The sequence below is a fragment of the Felis catus genome, chromosome B1 (genome assembly GCF_018350175.1).
Source record: "Felis catus isolate Fca126 chromosome B1, F.catus_Fca126_mat1.0, whole genome shotgun sequence".
Lineage (NCBI taxonomy): Eukaryota > Metazoa > Chordata > Mammalia > Carnivora > Felidae > Felis > Felis catus.
In genome coordinates this window covers 58,833,973-58,857,546 of record NC_058371.1, presented here as the reverse complement: position 1 = coordinate 58,857,546, position 23,574 = coordinate 58,833,973, and the positions used below count along the sequence as shown (strand labels likewise).

At 35.1% G+C, this 23,574-nt stretch overlaps 1 protein-coding gene across 11 annotated transcripts in view; it reads right to left on the bottom strand.

The window, feature by feature from the left end:
* NEK1 (NIMA related kinase 1) overlaps nucleotides 1–23,574 on the bottom strand; it is a 228,338-nt gene that overhangs the window by 109,513 nt on the left and 95,251 nt on the right. For all 11 annotated transcript variants that reach the window (XM_045055687.1, XM_023252678.2, XM_023252680.2 and 8 more), the window contains one exon: nucleotides 22,855–22,957. In XM_045055687.1, the coding sequence (XP_044911622.1) occupies nucleotides 22,855–22,957 (103 nt within the window). The remainder of the gene's footprint in view (nucleotides 1–22,854; nucleotides 22,958–23,574) is intronic.

The window sequence follows — 23,574 nt, the reverse complement described above, 5'->3', positions numbered from 1 at the left end:
GGCTCAGGTCATGATCTCTCAGTTCAAGCCCCATGTTCAGCTCTACACTGATGGCACGGAGACTGCTTGGGATTCTCTCTCCCTGTCTCTTCCCCTCCCCTGTTTGTGATCTCTCTCTCTCTCTCTCTCTCTCTCTCTCTCTCTCTCTCTCAAAATAAATAAACTTTAAAAAACTTCAGTTGAGGGGCACCTGGGTGGCTCAGTTTCAGTTTCTGTTTCAGTTTCAGTTCAGGTCATGGTCTCACAGCTTGTGGGATTGAGCCCTGCATTGGGCTCCATGCTGATAGTGCAGAGCTTGTTTAGGATTCTATCTCCCTCTCTCTGCTCCTCCCCTGCTCTCTTTCAATAAATAAACATTGGAAAAAATTCAGTTGATTTTTATGTATTGAATCTTGCATCCTGTTAAGTATAATGAACTCATTTTTTTTAGTTTGAGGAGAGTTTTTGTAGAGTCCTTGGGATTTTCTAAGCAAATTAATCATGTCAACTGGAAATAGCAATCATTTTACTCTTTCCTTCTTTTCAAATCTATATACCTTTTCTTTTTCTTGCCTTACTGCAGTAACTGGAACACCCTCTACTATGTTGATTAGACTGGTGAGAGCAAACATTCTTCCCTTTTTTCCAACTGTAGAGGGAGAGCATTTAGTCTTCTATCCCATATGAAGTTAGATGTAGATTTTTTGAGGCTGAGGATGTTCCCCTCTATTTCTAGTATACTGATATTTCTTATTGTGCATGTTGAACTTAGTCAAAAGACTTTCTGCGTCAATTGATATGATTATATTATTTTTCTTCTTTAACCTATTGATATGGTAGATCACACTCATTTTCTAATACTGAAACAAGACTAAATTCCATTTGGTCATGGTTGGGTGAGATTTCCTAAAGTTTTGTTTTCCATCTAGGTTCATGAGATACATTAGTCTGTACTTTTCTTCTTTTGTGCTTTTCTAGCTTGAGTATCAAGGTAATACAGGCCTCAAAATGAGTTGGGAAATATTCCTTCTGTTACTAATTCCTGCAAGAGATTGTATCATTGTATCAAATTGATGTTAATTCTTTGAATGTTTGGTAAAATTCTCCAGTGAAACAATCCAGGCCTAGAGATTTCTTTTTTTGACAGCTTTTAAATCACAAATTCCATTTTTAAAAGTTGTTGAATTTATGAGTGTTAAGTTGCTTATTATCTTTTTACTCACTATAAGATCTGTAGTGATAGCCCTTGTTTCATTCCTGACACTCGTGATTTGTGTTATTCTTTTTATTCTTGTCAATCTAGAGATTATCAATTTCATTCATTATTTTCTAAGAACCAGCTTTTCACTTCATTAACTTTCTCAATAGTTTTCCCTTTTTCAATTTCACTGATTTCTACTTTAATGATTTCCCTCATTCTGTTTGCTTTGGGTTTATTTTGCTCTTCTTCTTTTTCTTTTTCTTTCTTTTTTTTTTTTTTTTAGGATTGAGATAGGAACTTAGAGTGCTGATTTGAGACCTTTTTCTTTTCCAATTTATAAGTATCTAGTACTATAAATTTCCTTTATAGGAATAAATACAAGTATATGTGCTTTAGTTGCAACTCACAAATGTTAATATGGTGTATGTCTATTTTCATTCAGTTCTATAAATTTTTTTTTAAGTTTATTTATTTTGAGAAACAGAGGGAGAATCTGAGCAAGCATGAGTACAGAAGGGCAGAGAAGAAGGAGAGAGAGGATCCCAAGCCGGCTCAGCAACATGGGGGCTCAAACTCACAAAACCATGAGACTGTGACTTGAGGCAAAATCAAAAGTCAGACACTTAACCAACTAAACCTCTCAGGTGCCCCTGGTTCTATGTATTTTTAAGTTTTCTTTTATATCTCCTATTTAATACCATATTAGTTAGAAGTGTTTTAATTTTCAATTGTAGATTTTCTTGTCATCTTTCTATTATAGATTTCTAGTTTGATTCCATGATGTTCAAAAAATATACTCTGTAATTCTGAGTCTTCTGAATATAAGGTTTGTTTTATGATCTAGCATATAGTCTTTCTTGGTGAATGTATTATTGCATGTTAACTCATTTCCACTTGAAAAAAAAGTGTATTGTGCTACTGTTGGGTAGAATGCTCTGTAAGTGTAAATCAGAACTTGTTAGCTTGTGATGGTGTTTAGCTATTCTGTATCATTGCTAATTTCTGTCTAGCAGTTCTATCAATCACTGAGAATGGAGTGCTAAAGTCCCCAACTATACTTGTGAATTTATCCTTTTAGCTGTTAGTTTCTGCTTTATATATTTTGAAACTCCACTGTTTGTTGTACAGCCATTTACAACTGCAATAGTATTTTTAAAATATATATATTTTTTTAATTTTGAGAGAGAGAGTGCACTCATCTGTATGAGCAAGGTAAGGGCAGAAAGAGAGGGGGAGAGAGAAAATCCCAAGCAGGCTCCATGCTGTCAGTACGGAGCTCAACGAGGAGCTCAAACTCACAACTGTGAGATCATGACCTGAGCCAAAATCAAGAGTTGGCCACTTAACTGACTGAGCCACCCAGGTGTTCCTGAAATGACTTACTGAACCAATCTTATTATATAATGTCTCTCTTTATCTCTCTTTGTCCTAAGCAATCTTATTTGCTCTGTTAACAGATTCTTTTAGCTTACTTTAAGAATATTTTTATTTCCCCTTCATTCCTGAAGGACAGTTTCATCAGATAAAGGATTCCGCATCGAGAGTTCTTTTCCTTTAGCACTTGAAAAATGTTACGTCATTTCCTCCTATACTGCACAGTTTCAGATGAAAGATCTGATGTCATTCAATTTGGTGCTGCTTTATAGGTAATATAATATGTCATCTCTCTGTGTATATTTAAAGATTTGTTTCATCTTTTAATTTCAGAAATTTAATAATACTGCTTGATGAAGATTTCTTTGTTTATCCTAGCTGGGGATTTGCTCAGCTTCTTATATCTGTAGGTTATGTCCTTTGCCAAATGTAGAAAGTTTTCAAATACTTTTTTCAATCTCACACTCTTTCTCTTGTCCTTTCGGCTCCAATGATAAAAATGTTAAATCTTTTCTTATTGTTCCACAGATACTTAAGACTGAAATACTTTTTTCAGTCTTTTCTCTCTCTGTTGTACAAACTGAGTAAATTAAGTTGATCTTCAAGTTTAGTAATTCTATCTTCTGTCATCTCCACACTATCACTGGATCTATCCAGTGAATTTTCAACTTTGGTTATTAAATTTTCCAATTATATAATTTCTATTTGCTTATTTTTTATAACTTCTCTTTCTTCACTGAGATTTTCCTTTTTTTATTCACTCAAGAGAGTTTTATCTCATTGAAGCATTTGTTTGAAGCAGCTTTAAAATCTTTGTCTGAGAATTCCAGTATGTAATTCATCTTGACATGAATGGCAGCTCAGTGGCCTTACTCATTCAGGTTGTGGTTTTCCTGGTTCTTGGTATGACAAGTGACTTTTTATTATGTTCTGAATATTTTAGTTATTATAGTAGAAGACTCTTAATGTCTTCAATTTTAGCAGGCAGTAGGCCCATTTAGGATTAGCATTTCGGTTCTGGCCTACTTTCGTGGGCTTTAGTACTGGTAACAGTTTGCCTCTCTGAATCCTTGTAATATTATTCTAACCAGCTTCATTGTTCTGGTGCTGATGGCTCTCCTGCTCAATCCCTCTGGGTGCTATCTTGTGATGATGAAAGTTGTCTCCCTGATCCATGTGCTGTTACTGGAAGATCTCCTGAGGGTGGGAGGCAGGTGACACTGGGTCTGGGTCTTCTTACATCACTAGACAGAGGGTATGGAGACACAGGTCTTCACAGCTACTACTGCTGTGGTCAGATAAAATCACCTGCTAGTGTCCTAGATGTTGAGTAGAACCGGGAAGGTGCAAGGCTTTGCTCCCAATGTGGGTCAAAATGCTCTCCAAGTTACCTGCCCATGCTCTAGTTGTGGAATGAGGTTGGGGCAGCCTGAAACTTCATTGCTGCCCACAGCTTACAACAGGATCCTGCTGATATTCCTCTTTTCCATTAATTTGGCAAGTGAGATCAGGCTTTTGGTTTTTGTTTTTGCTTTTTTTCATCTACAGTGGATCTGGGATGCAGGCCCAGCCCACAAAAATGGGAAATAAAAAGAAACACCAGGGAGGATTGCCTGGGTGGCTCAGTTGGTTACATGTCCGACTCTTGATTTTGCCTCAAGTCTTGATCTCATGGATCTTAGGATTCTCTCTCTCCCTCTCTGTCCCTTGCCTGCTTGTGTGTGCATGTGTACGCTCTCTGCCTCTCTGTCTCTCAAATAAGCTTAAAAAAAAAAAAAACAAAAAACAAACAGGGAACCACATACCACACTGTTATTCCTAAGTCCTGAAGTCCCTAGTTAGCTCATCTTCTTCCTTCCAGCATATAGAATTCTACCATAATTGTATGTTAACTAGTTTCCAGAGTATTTAACTATATTTAGAGGGGAGGAGCCAGGAAAAGTGGGTTTATGCCATCTTGTTCTGGAACTGTGTATAAGTTACTTTTTAGTATCTAGGGTTTTTATAATGTAATATACTTTGTGATGGGACTACTATCATTAAGGTTCTAAAGAGTTACCTGGGACTGTTGTAAAGTTTAAAAGAGACTGTTATGGGCTGAACTTTGATCTTCCAAAATCCGTATGCTGAAGTACTAATGCCTACTACCCTACTATTTGGAAATAGCATCTTCATCAAGTTAAAATGAGATTGTTAGAGTAGGCCCTAATCCAATATGACTGGTGACCTTATAAAAAGGGAATGTGGAGCAGATGCACATACAGGGAGAAAACTATATGAAGTGAAGGCAGAGATTAGGGTGATGATTCTAATGTCAAGGAAGAATAAAGACTGCCAGCCAACCACCACAAGATAGGGAAGAGGCATGGGTGATTCTTCCTCACAGTCCTCAGAAGGAACCTACCCTGTAGACGTGTGGGTCCTGGACTTTTACCCTCCAGGACTGTGAGATAATAAATTCCTGTTGGTAAGCCACTTATTTTGTGACACTCTGTTACAGCAGCCCTAGTGGCCTAACACAGAGGTGGTGCATATAAAAGATCTAACATAAGGCCTGGCATAGTAAGCTTTCAATAAACACCCACTCTTATTATTAAACTGCTGGTTTAACTATTTATCTACTTTATTGCTTATCTTACATTCTCTTGCTGGCACAAAACCTAACATACTATAGTCAATAAATGTTTGTATAATACTAAATAAGTGAATGAAAGAATAAATGAAATGTTTAACACTTAACTGAACATTTTCAAGGCAGTTTTCCATTAGTATAAATAAATACAGAATTATTTAAGATCAGTTAATAAGAAAGTAACATTTCTCAAGGGAAATAATTCAGAAGTTTTTCTAAGTAATTCAACAGAAGAAAATTGATAACCAAGAAAAATTTTGCACACGTGTACCAGGAAACATGTTCAAGAATGTTCAAAGCAGGAATCAAACCAAACTAAATAAATACTGTCAGGAGAATAATTGTGGCATATACACACTACCATCCAGTTATACTCAACTACTGAATGAATTTTAAAAAATAATGTTGAATGAAAAAAACAAGTCCTAGTCTATATATAGTATAATTTTCATATTGCTCAAAAACAAAAAAGAATAATATATTGTGTAGGTACATATACATAAGTGGAAAAAAATATTTTAAAACAACCACAGTAATGATAAATCCACAATTCAGGATAATGGCAACCTCTAGGAGAAGGCAGAAAAAAAAAGGTTAGGACAGAGGTTGACAAACAACGGCTCACAGGCTAAATCCAACCTACTACCTATTTCTGTATGGTCCATAACCTAAGAATGGTTTTTCATATTATTAAATGGTGGAAAAAAATGAAAAGAAGAATATTTCTTGACCACACATAAATTACAAGAAATTCAAATTTCACTGTTCATAAATAAAGTTTTACTGGAGTTCAGCCACACTCATGCATTTACACAGTGTTGACGGTTACTTTTGTGCTACAATGAAGAGTTTGTAGTTATGACAGAGACCTTATGGCTAATAAAGCCTAAAGTATTTATTATCTGGCCCTTTATAGAAAAACATTTGCCAATACCTAGATTAGAAAGCAGCATACGGACTGAAATTAGTAGTGCTGTACCTCCTAAGCATAGTATTTTGCTTCATAATTTACACATCTTTTCTTTCCTATGTACCAAACATTATATTTTAGAAGGATAAAAAGAGAATAATTTTTAAAGAACTGAAAAAAATATTTTAAAATCAACAACTTAGTACTGAAGAACTAACCTGCTATTAGGATAGTGTTTAACAAGAATCAGCAAACTCTAATACCCAGGTTACATCTAAGTTGCTGCCTGATTTTGTAAATATAGTTTTACTAAAACAGCACCACACTCGTTTGTTTTGTAGGACACCATATGCACTGCAAAGCCCGAAGTATCTACTACCTGCCCTTTTACAGAAAAGGTTTGCCTACCCTTGCTCTACAAAATTACCACGTCTAAAAGTTTACCTAAATTAAAGCAAATATTAATATGAGATTTTAAAAAGGAGCAAAAAGCAGAGTCAAAGAGCTGAAAGCACAATCTCCAAAGTCACAAGCACTGGGCTTGTATCCTGCCTCTGAACATACTACATGATGTTAGGCAGAGTACTAAGGACTGTGAGCTGGTTTCAAAACCTGTAACTTGGTAGTGATAATTCCTACTCCAAAGAATTATTGTCAGAATTAGATTCTCAGTTACTTTACTTTTTATTCATACTGTTTACATACAGGAAAACAAACTATTTGGCTGAAAGTCTTCCTTGTTAGTTTCCCTAACCTTTGAAAATTTCAGTTTTTGAAAATTTCAGTGACCTAAACAGGGAAAACTTTGAATACATACACAAGCATATAAAATTATTTTAAAATCCAGTTTCTTTAAATTTCAATTCAACCTATAAAACTAATTTGTGTTCCAAAGGCTTATTCATAAGTCAGGAGACTTTAATTTCATTTTGCCATAGAAACAATGTTATAATTCATTATGATTTCCCAAAGCACTTAATGAAATATACTCAGCAAATAATTTACAGCTTCCCAATTACAAAAGATTAATTTTTAAGACTCAGAACTTAATCCTGTTTAGATTTGTCTATTTATAATGTGATTTGTAAATGTATTACCTAATACATATCAGGTTTGAGACCTAAATCTGTTACAACCTCTTTAAAATTGCTTCTCTTCATCAGCAAAATGGAGATTTTTATGAGTGATTTTAAGGATAAACCACAATGTAAATGTATATACATTTTCAAACTATACAAATAATGAGTATTAATACTTATTTAATAAATAATACTGCCTTAAATCACTGGTTAATTTTTTTTCCTGGAGAGTCAGTGATTATAAATCATTTTTGTACTATGTTCTAGGTATAGTTATATAAAGATGTCAGCAGTTACAATGTTGAATTGAGAAACAAAATGTTTCACCGTCCCAAAATATGCATTAATGACCACTATAAAGTTAGTCCCCACATATTATTCCATCCTCACCTAACACCAGTTCCTATTCACATTCATCACATTAAGGTCCTTGCTGATCAATCTCTCCCTGACTGTTGGATGGTATATACAAAGTGAATGACAAAGGAAATTGCAAATTTTGCCAAATATAAAGGATTTCATAAAGATGATGATAGTAATATTATAAAATTATTCAAATCAGATGCAAAATCATCCATAAATATGACAGGATTAGATAAGTTAAGTGAATAAAAGAAAATTGCAAAGAATTATAATGTTGATTCCTCAAAATATTTTGGGTATTAAAAAATTAAGAAATCATCTTTGGAAAACTGCCAGTCTCTGCCATTTCTGAAAAAATGGTTCTTTTTTATATTACAGTTATAAAAGTAGAACATGTAAAATTATGAAGTGAAGGTGTACCATCTTTCATCAATTCTAATATGAATATTTTTAACATTCTAACATTTTTTAAATGGGGGTCATCTCACAATCCATGGCATCTTACAATCTGTTATAAACTTATCAACTTTTGGCCAGACATCAGTTGTAACATAAATGTTATATCTGAGTGATGTCTAAATTTGTTAGTTCTTTCTTGGTGTCATAATCAGACAACTATAATTTCTTGAAGTTTAGATATAAAATATCACTTATGAGCTTGCTCAAGAGGAAACATGACCCCCACTAGTTGTTGAAAACCTCTCATTGATTCCTTTCGATAAGAGCAAGAAAATGCTAGCAATAAAACTGGTAGACTGGCGTTGACTTGTTGAGAGAAAATCCAAGAGATAAAACTGAAGTACTCTTTTAAGAAATGCTGAAGTTTCAATGCACTTGGTGTTACAGGGAATAATATTATTTGAGAAAATATGAACATCAATGGCCCTGATTTAAGAAAGTAATGACTGGGAAGGCAAATTATGAATGTGAAGTAGATTTAGGAATGAATGTCTTTATCAATTTATTTCATTCATATTTTCCTTTTTATGGATTCACAAGAATGATATAATCAAAAATGTAAATTCAAAAGTTAATTCAGCAAATATAAAATAAAAAATGAAGTGACAAAAAAGCAATGTATCAGTTAAATTGGCAACAGTTTTTCTCTTTGAGTCAGATGTAAAATAATATGACTTACAGTTGTATCTTGGATTTGATAAAATGCATACTGTATTCATTACACAATTCTGTCAAATATTATAATCCTCCTCAAATTAATTACTTTCAAATTAATACAGACTTGCAAATATAACCAAAATTCTGATAAAAATATAAAACAAAATAATTTTTAAACTGCATTTTTCAAGGTAAAACCCCCATCAAACCTTTTTTTCACTCTTTACTACAAAATGTGGATCTCTATTTTAGTTAGGTCTACTTTAAAGTGATCTTTTTCAATACCAACAATGCTGGGCTAAGGAGAGTCTCCTACAGGAGACAGGGTTGCTCAGAGACAGCACGTAACATTATGAATGAGTGTTCCCAAAGACTCTTGATTGTGTTTTCAGAGTAGACTCTGAACTCCTTGAGTTATCTACTATACTCCTCTCCCACTCTTCTTCTCAATCCTAATTATTAGAGCTGATAAACTCTTCCCTATGGTGACAATACAATGTCTGTACTCTGAAGTTCCTATGAAGATAAACGAAGGTCAAAAAATCAGCAAGTTTTTTGTAAGCTACATAACACACTGTATATAATAATGATTATGTCTATAGTTAATCACCATTCCCCTCACAGTAGGAAACCAATTTACTCTTCCCCACTGAATCTCTCCCTCATCCTCTGCAGTAGTGCCCAAGCAAACAAGGCAAAAAAAAAAAAAAAAAAAAGTACCATGAACTCTCTTGTCAAGAAGATAAGGAAAATGCGATTTCAGGCAAAAACTAGAGACAGCACTTTCTGAGAACTGCAAATAGTGCAGTATTGCTGAAGTTTAAGGGATGAAGAAAGTAAGAGAGAGAGGAAAATCAAGAACAGTAAGAAAGCCTAAGGATGGAAGCTTTCAGCTAAGCTAAAGAGGTTTTAATCTACCCTCCAAGCAATAAAGAACCACTGAGTAACTTCAAGCAAATGAGCAATGCATTCAGTTTTGCTTTAGAAAGATTACTGGCAGTTCAAGTAAAAGTATGCATTAGAAAGATCCAAGTTTAGAAGTAAAGAGATGGAAAGAACAGCAAGTGACAAGAATTTCAACAAGGGCAGAAATAATAAAAATAGAAAAGAAGAGAACACAAGATATTCAGAAGGTAGAAAACATGGGATTTGGTCACTGATTGGATATGAGCTAGATAGGCAGTGACAGACAGAAGATTCTGAAAGAGCAATTGAATTCCCAGCCATTCAAATCAAAACCTCAAAGTCAAACCATCTTTGATGGTGATTCTTTACAGTAAGATGGGTAATACAGAAAGGGAAGTACATGTGAAGATAATTAAACAAGTTTAGTTTTGAAAATGTTAAGAAAGAAGGAATGTTAAGATGTTATAAACACATGCTACCCCTCTTCTCCCACTGAAAAGAACTATAAAATCTGGACACAACATTTGAGGACTCTGAAAAGTAAATAGAAGGAGGTAAATTAGAGAACACCAGAACTCAAAGTACCACCAAGCACATGGTGAGTTATCATTTTTTTAAAACAATCTTTCTTCTGGCTTAAATCTAACTTGGCCAAAAACCTGGAATTAAGCACTCTGGTAATGACAGGTAGAGAAGAAAATTTCTAGGTCTAGCTTACGAACTGCAGAGGCAACTCTTTGGAAAACTTGAGAAGGGAGGAAATCCCCCACTTTTTTTTTCTTTATCTCTCCTTTTTTAAACTTTCTCATGTGCTGTAGCTCTCAGGAAAGCTCACCACTGTGGTGGCAGCTGAGACAGCAAAAGGAGCTTACAAGAAGCAAAACTCTAAGGGAGGGGAACCTTTGTCTCCCAAGACACTGACGTGCCAAAAAGGTAGGGCCTAGATAGGAAGGTTATACCAGGAAGACTGAAAAGTGGAGCCCCAGGGAAAGGAAAACATCAAGTTGATGGCAAACTGGGTGGAACTCAGGAAAATGACCTCATAAGTTGTTTATAAAATCCTGGGCTCACTGGTAACCTGTGTATGTATGGATATAATCCTGTTCTATACACCAAAGACTTTGAAAATAGAGCTAACAGCTAGACCTCTACGCAGATCTCAGACAGACCACACTGGGCCGTATACATGCAGGACACATCTGAAGGGCACTATAAGACATTGAGAAAAAAAAGTCTAACTAGAACTGCAGAAAAGTAGGTACTTGTAGCCTGGGCCTCATAGGTCAACTGTCTGCTAAAACAAAAGCAATCAACAATCTCTGTATGATTTAAACAAAATTCAAAATCTAATACTATGACATCCCAAATGTTCAGATATAGTCCAAAATTAATCAGCACATGAAGAACCACAAAAAAAAATTTCAATTTACTTGGGAATATGCAATTAACATATTATTTAAATGACATTAAACATTAATTATTATTATAATTATATCACTACTATGTTACATAATATAATTATATTATAATATTAATATAATTATCGGACAAAAATTTAAACACACTATTATAAAAGTGCTTGAAAAATAATCATGAACAGTGGTGAAAAAAGATTAAAATAGGAAGTGTTAGCAAAGAATAAAATGATATAAAGAAATAAAGGAAACCAGGGGTGCCTGGGTGGCTCAGTCAGTTGAGCATGTGACTTCGGTTCAGGTCATGATCTTACAGTTCATGGGTTCAAGTCCCACATCAGGCTTGCTGCTGTCACAGAGCCCACTTCGGATCCTTGTCTCCCTCTTTCTCTGCTCCTTCCCCGCTCATTTTCTCTCTCTCTCTCTCTCTCTCTCTCTCAAAAATAAACATTAAAAAAAAGTTACAAAGAAAATCAAATGGAAACACAAGAAATGAAACATACAATCACTAAAATAAAACATTCAGTAGATGGATCAAATAAGCATAATGATGATGAAAGGGGCAAGAGTAAGAAAACCTGAAAAGGGAATAGAAATTATCCAATCTAAATAAAAGAAAAGAAACTGGAGGGGCCCCTGGGTAGCTCAGCTGGTTGAGGGCCCAAGTCTTGATTTCAGCTGAAGTCATGATCTCACAGTCATGATATCAAGCCCCATATAGGGCTCTCTGCTGAGCAAAGAGCCTGCTTGGGATTCGCTCTCTCCTTCTCCCTCTGCTCCCCACTCTCTAAAAAGAAAAAAAAAAAAAAAAAGGAAAGAAACTGGCAAAAATTGAACAGAGCTTCACAAACCCATGGAACTAGAACAAAGATCTAACATTCATGTGATCAGAGAACCAGAGAAGAGAATGATTCAGTACTAAAAAAAATATCTGAAGAAATAATGGCTCCAAAATGGCATAAGGCATGAATCTACAAGTCCAAGAAACCAAGCAAACTAACAACAGAATAAACCTAAAGAAATCCATGCCAGAGACAACTTAACTACACTGCTAAAACTAAAGACAAGCAAAAACAAAACAAAACAAAAACAAAAAAACAAACAAACAAAAAACCACAAAATTTTGAAGCATCCAGAGAAAAATAAGACATTACTTACAGGAGGAAAATAATTTGAGTAGGTGAGGATTTCTCATTAAAAACTATGGAGGACCAAAAGAAGACAGGTGACATTTTTTTAAATGATAAAAAAATGAAATGTCAACCCAAAATACTACATCCAGTGAAAATATTGCTTCCAAATAAAGATGAAATAGAAATGAGGATTTATAGCTAACAGGCCTGATCTAAAAGAACTGCTAAAGGAATTTCTAGAGACAAATGACTTAAGAAAAGCTGGAACATTACAAATGAAGGAACAGCAAAAGAAACAGTAAATATTTGTGTAAATGTAACAAAGTATTCCTGTCTGCTTGAGTTCTGAAACATATTTAAAGTTGCAAGCAAATATTATAACGTTGCTTGGTAGGGATGTAAATGCACCTAAATATAACAGATAAGACAACTATAGCATAAAATGCAAAAGCGTAAAGGGACCTTTATGGTGGAAGGATCTCTACATTCCAAGTAGTAGTAAAATGCTGTTTATTATGAAAAGTAAAGTATGCTTTTAATTCCCTTTAGCAACCACTGAAAGGATAAATGAAAAATACAGCCAAAATCCGAAGAGATTAACTGAAATGAAGTAATAAAAAGTGTTCAAATAACCTAAAGTTGGCAAGAATTTGGAAAGAGAAACAAAAAGAGAGAACAAACAGAAAATTAATAAAGTGTGGGGCACCTGGCTGGCTCAGTCGGATGAATGTCCGACTTTGGCTCAGGTGATGATCTCGCAGTTCATGAATTCAAGTCCCCCACTGGGCTTGCTCTTCTCAGCATATAGCCTACTTTGGATCTTCTGTCCCCCTCCCTCTGTCCCTTCCCCACTTGTGCTCTCTGTCTCAAAAATCAATAAAACATTTTTAAAAATTACAAAAAAAAAGTCATGCATAAATCTAAACATATCAATAATTATATTAAATGCCATTAAACATAATAATATAATTCAATTACATTAAACACACTGATTAAAAATGGGAATTGTTAGAACGGACTTAAAAAAGTTCACAAACCAACTACAGATTCACTACAAAAATCTTACCAAATCAGTCATTACAGGTAGTTTAAAAAGATGAAACTAGATGTACGATGCAAACGCTAATCAAAAGAAACTAGAATGGTTATACTAATATCAAAGAAAGTAAACTTCAGAGCAAAAATAATTAACAAGAATGTGGCACATGGACTCTAAGGTAGCCTCCATAAACCTTGCTTCATGAGGTTGACACCCCTGTGTAATCCCCTCCCTCTGAGCGTGGGGAGAATCTGTGATTTGCTTCCAACCAATAAAATATGACAAAAATATTCATAATTACCAAAAACTAGAAATGACCCAAATGCTCAATGGGTGAATAGACAAACAAACGTAGCACATCCATATGATGGAATATTACTTCCCAACAAAAAAGATAAAGCTAGATATAGGCAAAAACTTGGATGAATATCATTAAAATAAATGAAGCCAACTGCAAAGACTATATGCTGTTATATAAGTGTGTACACATCCATACAAAATAAGATATTCTTAAAAAGACAAAACTATAGTAATGGAGAATAGATCTTGGCTGCCAAGATGGGGGGTGCAGACTATATTAAGAATAACACAAGAGAATTTCTGGGGTGAAAGAGTTGTTCTATGTTCTGATTGTGGTGGTAGTTACATGAATTTATACATGTGTTAAAATTCAAACTAGTGGAAAAGAAAAATAAAGTTAATCTTACTCTAAGATAATTTTTAAAATAAAATAAGTTCTTAAAAACAGGATGCTGATGCAACACCGAGGAAATGATTCCAGAGGCAGCTAGAGAGAAGTTAGGAGAGATGTCTGAATAACTGGTACAGATACTGAAATCATCAGCCCCTGATTATATAATATGTGGGAGCACCCCAGGATATTATTTACAGAAAGAAAATAACCAAGGAGAGAACCCCAGAGAATATCAGCATTTAAAGATTGAGAAGAATCCTATAGAAGATATTTAGAAATAGTAATCAGAGAAGTAACAGATAAATAAAGACAATATGGTATCACAGACGCCAAGAAGCAAATACCGAAGTAGTCATGAGATCAAACATCGCAGAATGGTCAAGTTTCAAGATGATTTTGTCATAATAAGCTGTGGACTTGAATAGAAAATTGAATAGTAGGTAAGCAGTAAGAGACAACAGGTTCTTCATTAATTTGAAGTGCCTGGCTATAAAGAGGAAGAGGAGGACAGGATGATGACTACGTAGAAATGTGAGGAACACAATATATTTGTAGGCTAGGGAGGGTTACCAGTAAAGAAGGAACATTCAGAAAAGAGAGTCTGAAATAACTGGTGGTTAGATAAGGAAGGTCCTTAAGTAAACAGATGAAAGTGTGAGCTCTAAAGTCAGACTACAGAAATTTAAATACTTATTCTATCATTTAGTAGCTATAAAACCTGAGCTAGTTAATTTTTCTTTATGCCTCAATAGGATATAAACTGGCAATGTAACAGGATCTACCCCAGAGCACTGTTGTGAGATTAGAGTTAATATAAGAACATAGAACCACACCTAACATAAAGTACCCAATAAATGAGATATTAATAATTATTAGAATTAAAATTATCAAATAGGATGGAATGGGAAAGATGACTTTTGAACAGAGGAAATTCTATCCTTTCCTGAGACTAGAGAAAACAAAGAAAGATTTGGTACAATTACAAATAAATGTATAAGTTTGGAGGCAGATAATATGAGGAAATGTGGGACTCTTAAGCCTAATTTTCTCTATGAAATAATGATTATCCTCATAGAAAGATAGATAAGGGACAAATATATAGAGGAAAATTTCCACTGTGGACAATGGGAGAGGCTGCTGACCATGAAGATATAAAAGGATTGCTAGCAGGATTCAGCAGCTTGGCTGAAACCAGAGACCAAAAATTGACCTGACATTAATCACTGTAGCTTTAATTTCCTCCAGCAACGTTCAGAAGCTTGAATGTAAAATAGTCACTAGCTAAGTAACACATAATAAGGAGGGATATGTCAACTCAGAAAGGAGGGCTCCCTAAGGACAGGCCAGTCAATTATACAGGTATGCATATGTCTGTGAACTTAATTTTCACATTATTCCAACAAGTTTAAAGGCATCTTTTTTGGAAACTACACAAATGTCCATCAACTGAGGTATAAATAAACAAAGTATGGTACATCCACACAATGGAATATGATTTAACATGGAATAAAAAAAGAACAAACTACTGATACACATCAGCCTCAAAAAAAAAACATATATAACTGATAATTTTGTATACAAGTTTTATTTTTAAAACTTTTTATTTAAGGAATCTCTACACCCAATGTGGAGCTCGAACTCCTGACCCTGAGATTGAGAGTGACATACTCTTGCCACTGAGCTAGCCAAGTGCCCCCTACATAAAATGTTTAAAAAGACAAAAGTATAGTGACAGGAGGTACATCAGTGGTTTCCTATAGCTTCTGGTAGACTGACTGCAAAGGGACACAAAAAAACCCTCTCCCAAGTTTTATTGAGATATAAGTGCCAATTAATATTGTACTAATTTAAGGTGTACAACATAATGACTTGATATATATACATACATACATATGAAAAATAATTTTTTTTTAATTTTTTTTTTCAACGTTTATTTACTTTTGGGACAGAGAGAGACAGAGCATGAATGGGGGAGGGGCAGAGAGAGAGGGAGACACAGAATCGGAAACAGGCTCCAGGCTCTGAGCCATCAGCCCAGAGCCTGACGCGGGGCTCGAACTCACAGACCGTGAGATCGTGACCTGGCTGAAGTCGGACGCTTAACCGACTGCGCCACCCAGGCGCCCCTCATATGAAAAATAATTATTACAGTAAGTTTAGTTAACGTGAATCATCTTACACAGTTACAAATTTTGTTTTTCTTATGGTGAGATGATAAAACTTAAGTGATGCTGGAATAGTGCTATACCATGATTGTGGCAGTAGTAATATGACTATATGCATTTCCCAATACTCACTGTGATATACATTCAACAGTGGTGAATTTGATTGTATTTAAATTATATCTTAATAAAACCTAGTTTTAAAAAGTTCTTTATTTGAAGACCTGAGTATAAAGTTCTATCAAGCATGTTGATAAAGACAGCATTTAAAAGGAGCTTCCTTCACCTAGCCTAGTCTACTGTCCCAAGATGTAATCTCTAAAATAACAGGCAAAGAAGAGTATGGTAGGCAGAATTTTAGAAGCTCTAAAGTTTTTCTTTTTTTTTTTTAATTAAGCTTTTATTATTTTTCAGGAAGGAAGGCAGGGAGGGAGGGAAAGAGAGAGAGAAGCTCCAAGGTTTCTTATTAATTCCTTGCTGCTCCAACAGACTCACAAATGCTACATAATCCCCAGGACTTTATACAGGATGGGTTTTATCTCCATGATTGGGTTATGTTAAATGAGATGACTGACATTAAAATAGAGACATTACGTTAAAAAAAATTTTTTTTTTTTTAAAGTGGGGCGGCTGGGTGGCTCAGTCAGTTAAGCTCAGGTCATGACCTCACAGTCAGTGAGTTCGAGCCCTTCACTAGGCTCTGTACTGACAGCTCAGAGTCAGGAGCCTACTTCAGATTTTGTGTCTCCTCCTCTCTCTGCCTGTCCCTCACTCATGCTTTGTCTCTCAAAAATGAATAAACGTTATAAATAAATGAATAAATAAATAAATAAATGACATTATGCAGTGAGCCTGACCAAATCACATGAGCCATTTATTTATTTATTTATTTGTTTGTTTGTTTGTTTATTTATTTATTTACATATTTATTCACTGACAGGAGATACTCGTGAGCTATTTATTTCTTTAAAATTCAACTATAGTTGACACACAATATTATATTAGTTTCAGGTGTATACAGAGTGATTCAGCATTTATGTACATTACAAAATGATCCCACAATAAGTCTAGTTATCATCTGTCACTATACAACTTATTACAACATAACTGACTATATTCCCTATGCTATACTTTACATCCCCATCACTTCTTATTTTATAACTGGAAGTCTATACCACTTAATCCCCTTCACCTATTTTGCCCATTCTCTCACTCTTTGCCCCTCCAGCAATCACCAATTGAAGTGAAATCATACAGTATATTGTTGTTCTCTGACTTATTTCACTTAGCATAACATCTTCTAGGTTCACCCATGTTGTCCCATATGGGAAGATTCATTCTTTTTCATGGCTAAGTAATATTCTTGTGTGTGTGTGTGTGTGTGTGTGTGTGTGTGTGTGTGTGTACACACTATATCAATGGACACTTAGGTTGCTTCAATATCTTGGGTATTGTAAATAATGCTGCAATGAACATAGGGGCATATATCTTCTTGAATTACTCTTTTTGTTTATTTTGGGTAAATAACTAGAAATGGAATTGCTAAGCCAGCTGGTATTTCTATTTTTAATTTTATGAGGAACTTCCATACTATTTTCCACAGTGGCTGCACCAATTCACATTACAACAGTGCACAAGGGGCCCCTTTCCTGCACATCCTCACCAACACTTGCTATTTCATATCTTTTTGGTACTAGGCATTTTTCTTGAACAGGTGTCAGGTGATATCACATGAGCTCTTTAAAATCAGAATTTTCTCGGGGCACCTGGGTGGCGCAGTCAGTTAAGCGTCCGACTTCAGCCAGGTCACGATCTCGCGGTCTGGGAGTTCGAGCCCCGCGTCAGGCTCTGGGCTGATGGCTCAGAGCCTGGAGCCTGTTTCCGATTCTGTGTCTCCCTCTCTCTCTGCCCCTCCCCCGTTCATGCTCTGTCTCTCTCTGTCCCAAAAAATAAATAAATAAATGAATAAATAAATAAATAAATAAATAAACGTTGAAAAAAAAATAAAATCAGAATTTTCTCAAGCTGGCTGCAGAAGTGGCAGTCAGGAATTTGAAACATGAGAGGGGTTTGATGCACAAGAAGTCATCTGTTGCTGAGATGAAGGGGGCCACATGGCAAAGACCTGACAGTGGTCTCTTAGAATTATTGATCCCTTGTCAAAAGCTAGTCAAACAATGAAGATTTCAGTACTATAGCAGCAAGAAAGTGAATTCTACCAACACTCTAAGCAGTGAAGAAGGTCTTACCCTACTTGAGCCTCAGATGAGGACACAGCTGGCTGACACCATGATTTTAGCTTTACGAGACCATAAGCAGAGGATCCAGTTAAAACATGCCAGATTTTTTACCCACAGAAACTGTAATAAATCTGTGTTGCTTTAAGCCACTAAGTTTATGATAATTTCTTACACAGCAACAGAAAACTAACACAGAGAGACCAATTTTAAATAGTACCTCTATCTCATCATAAAAAAGTTCCAATTTCAAACTTAATATCTATGAAGACTCCCCACAGTTAATTTCAGCTCTCACTTCTACTCACTGCCTCACATTACTAGTGTATGTATTCTTATTCAATATTAAGATTACAAATTACTCTAGAGACAAACTATGTCTGATGAAGCTTTAATTAAGCAACATTTAATTAATTAACCTACTACCTCCAAAGTGTTTAACAAACTGCCTTGTTGTTAAATTAGCAGATAGAAAAAAAACTTAATATATAATGCACACACCCAACTAAAAAAAAAAAACATTTTTTACTCTTATCTGCATCTTTCTAAGGTAAAGTTTTATGTATACATTTAGCCATCAAGGGAATGAAGAAATTCTATATAGAGTAACAAAGTGAATCTTGAAAGATCATATAAAAAATCCCTGTCAAAATGCACTGCTGATCTCTAAGTTTTTTTTAAGTTTTTTAAAAATTAAAACAGGGGCGCCTGGGTGGCGCAGTCGGTTAAGCGTCCGACTTCAGCCAGGTCACGATCTCGCGGTCCGTGAGTTTGAGCCCCGCGTCAGGCTCTGGGCTGATGGCTCAGAGCCTGGAGCCTGTTTCCGATTCTGTGTCTCCCTCTCTCTGCCCCTCCCCCGTTCATGCTCTGTCTCTCTCTGTCCCAAAAATAAATAAACGTTGAAAAAAAAATTAAAACAAAAATACTAAATTCTGATTGCAAGATGGCAAAATGACTCTATAGCTTCCCTTCTTGCAAAATCCTACAATAAAGTTGTTGTTTTAAGTGAATAGACATCAGTGCTCAAAAACCAGCAAAACTCTTAGTAGTCCCAAGAACAGAAGGAATCCAGAGATAAAGAAAAGTCCAGAAAATCAGTTTTAAGTGAGAAACTTCATTAGCAAAAGCATGTCAGAAAGAATACTACCACAGAAGGTGTGAGCAACATGAAGAATGCCCTAAGACTTTCTGGAAGCTAAGAATATGAAAAGGTCTAGGAAAAGACAGTGGTTACAGTAAGAGTATTACTTCCATCGTATTATTCATCTCCAAAAGCCAGAAAGCACAGTTAGTTACCTTCAGATAGGAGTGATCAGAGAGGGCTTAGAGGTAAAGGTCAGGCCAATCCTCTGGGTGGCTGGTTATAACGAAGAAGAATGAGAGTCTCCTAAGCCCAGAAAATAAACTGCCAAGGTATTTGTCTGCAGAATATCAATATGTCCCATCCATTCTCTACTCTCACTGAAAACTGCACAGAAGACAGTAGCACTCTCCCATCTCACCAGGGGGCCACTCAAAGGTAAGGAGCAATAAAAGATACTCCCAAATATGAACACAGTGTCGTGAACACCAAACATCTGATGAATGCTGACACTGTGAAACAGAGAAGTTAAAAACAGAAGAAACCAAGGTAAGAAGGCCAATAGCACACTAAAAAAAAAAAAAAAAAAAAAGACTAATCAATGACTATAGTATTATCAGAAAAATGAGAATATAATTAACGAGATTTAGGGGGAAACAAATTAGAATGCATGGACATGAAAACATAAGTTTCTAAATGAAAAGAAATTCATTAGATGGGCTGAACAGCAGAGTAGACAAAACAAAAGAATATGTTAGTGAGCTGAAATTTAAGCCTAGGAATACTTCTAAAACACAATAATAAGAGAGAAAGGGATAAAAAGGATAAAAAAGAAACACAGAAAAAGGGACCTTTGATGAAAGTTCCAAGCTAACCATCTAATATGAGTTCTCTTAAAGAGAAAAAGGAGAAAAAGCAGTATTTGAAGACATGGGGCCAAATTAGTTCTAGACTTAAGGCTGTTCTGGACCTGCCTAGCAGATTTTAAAAGCAAGCCTTGAAAGACTCAAATCGTTTCTAAGTAGCTTAACTGCATCCTAGAATAAAGCCCCAACATATTTAAATACAAAGAAATCCAAGATAAAATACACAATGCTGGGCATCTAATCACAAATTACCAGGTGTATGAAAAAGCAGGAAAAGAAGATTCCAATGAGGATAAAAATCAATCAAAAATGACAAAAATAACAGAATTATTACAAAAGGTCATTAAAACATCTATTATAACTATGTACAAATTTTTATTTTTAATGTTTATTTTGAGAGAGAGAGCACAAGAGGGGAAGGAACAGAGAGAGAGGGAGATGCAGAATCCAAAGCAGACTCCAGGCTCCAAGCTGTCATGAACTCGTGAACTGTCGTGAACAGGTTCATGAACTCATGAACCTCGAGATCATGACTTGAGCCAAACTCGGATGCTCAACCAACTGAGTCACCCAGGCGCCTCTAACTATGTTCAAATTTAAGAATGTAGAGAAAAGCATAAATACTATAGGGAGAGACGCAGAAAGTATAGAAATGACCCAAATAAACTGTAAATTAAAAAATACAAGATGAAAAAAATTTCTGAGATGAAAAAATACAATGGGATTTTAGATGGGATTAATAGATTAGACAAAGCAGAAGAAAATATTAATGAACCTGAAGGCTGAAGGTACAGAAATAAAAACTATCCAAAATGAAAAGTAGAAAAAAGAGTGAAAAAAAATGAACAGAGGGATGTGGAGAGAACATCACACAGTCTAGTGGATGGGTAATGAGAATCCTGGAATCAAAGAGAGGGAACAGAAAAAAAGTTTTGAATAAATAATACATAAAATTTTTCCAAATTTGATGAAAATTATAAATTCGCAGATCCAAGAAGCTCAAAGAATCCCAACAAAATAAACATGAAGAAAACTACACCAAACTGTATTGTAATCAAAGTGCTTCTAGTGGGGATGCCTGGGTGGCTCAGTCGGTTAAGGGTCCTACTTTAGCTCAGGTCATGATCTTGTAGTTCACTGAGTTCGAGTCCCGCATTGGGCTCTCTGCTCTGAGCACAGAGCCCACTTCACATCCTCTGTCCCTCTCCTTCTGCCCTTTCCCCACTCATGCTGTGTCTCTCAAAAATAAAAAAATAAACATTAAAAAAAATTGCTTCCAGTGATAAAATGTTAAAAGTCAGTGGAGAAAAAAGATACATTACATATACAGGAAAAAGATAAGAATGACAGCAAACTTCTTGTCAAAAACAGGCATGCCAGAAGATAACTGGAGAATCATCTTTAAAGTACTGAAAGAAAAAATTTTCAACCTATATTATACTCACCAAAAATATTTCTCAAAAATGAAGGCAAAATATTTTTTTCAGACATACAAATGGTAATCAAATTCACCAAATAACCACCACTACAAATTATTCAAGCAAAAGGACAAAATAAAGACATTTCCCAACAAATCTTGGGAAGTTTCTGTCCAAGAGAATTGCCAGAGAATATTCTACCATAAACACAAACAAAGTGAGAGCAGAATAGAATATAAGGAACAGTGATGAGGAAAGAAATATATAAATCTTGATAAGTCTAATAATTGTTTTAAAATATTTCAAATTAAAATCTGTAACTAAAATTCCAGATGCTATTAACTTTGGAGATATGGGGTAAGAGAAAACACAGGAGGTTCTCTTCTACTATCTACAGGAGGGATACAAGCACAAATTAATTCCAAAATCAAAAAACAAATGCATGTGTTAAAAATATAAAGGGTAACCATTAAAACATCTAAGTATCTTTCAATGCAAAGAAAAAAACTGCTAAAATTTGGAATAACTACATTAATTAACTCACATCGATACCAGTTAGGATCTACTCTAAGTTATAAATCTAATCAAAATATACTACCATATCACTGACTTATTCCCTAGGTTAGCAGGATGCCTCATGGTGTAGTGAGCTGATAGAAACAATCAGTTATTCTGTGGACAAAAGGTCAAAAGGCATTTGTATACCTCTACAAGTCAAAACTATTAAGTTTTAAGTACTAAAATGATTACCTAAAAACCATTAATATCTTCTTGGATATGTGACTTAATTTAATTAGCTGGAATAATTGGAGGTTTTAATATACTTTTGCTTCTAATGTGCTTTTGAAAAGATATGTAGTTATATTTATCTGAAGGTTTCCCATTTTTCTTCTACAATTCTTTGCTACCTAAAAGTATTTAAAACCAAAAGCATGTATGAAAAAACAAAGGCAGCAATGTAAAAACTCATTTGTTTTAATATAAATATCTGGGTTGCCCTGTCTACTTCTACCCTTTTTAAAGCAAAGATAGAGCTGTAAACTTACTTCTAATTAAGCAAACCATCAACAGAATTTCACCTTGGTATAAAAGATAAGGCAGAAGAGAAGTTAAGATATGTCACAACTTTTTATTCAGCAAATGTTTAAATGTTTGTAAAGAAATATAATTCATTTATACCTACCTTGTTCCAGAACTTCACTCTGAATATTAATATGCTCAAAATCTCAAAAAAAAAGAAAAATCATACCATATGCCCTTCGGCTCGAGCTTTATTTTGCCGTGCTTCCCGTTTTCGCTGTAGGAACTCTTCCACTTGTTTAGCTCTTTCCACAGCTAGTTGCCCTTTTTGCCTAAGTAATTCGGACAAATAGCAAAATCAGAAATTCTGAACATTAAATATTTCAAAAAGTTAAAAATTAGACTTATTCAAAATGTTTTCTTTGTTGCAGAATATGAAGACTGATGTGAAATAAAACCCTCTTAATGAAGAAATAGCTACATATATATTAGTATTCACTACCTAAATCACATTCTTTACTATTCTTTTATTTGTTTTGTTTTTGAGAGAGAGAATACATGCACGTGTGACTGCGAATAAGTAAGGGGCAGAGAGAGAGGCAAAGAGAATCTTAAGTAGACTCCATGCCCACACAGAGCCTGACACGGGGCTCCATCTCACAACTGTAAGATCATGACCTGAGCGGAAATCAAGAGTGGGATACTAAACCAACGGAGCAACCCAGGTGCCCCTTTCTTTACTACTTATTTTAAAATTGTTTTTTAAGATCATTTGAGAGAGAGTGCAAGTTGGGGAGGGGCAGAGAGGCAGGGAAGAGAGAATCCCAAAGAGGCTCCGTGCTGCCAACACAGAGTCCAATGTGGGACTCGAACTCACAAAACTGTGAAATCATGACCTGAGCAGAAACCAGGAGCAGCCAACTGAATAAGCCACCCAGGTGCCCCGTTC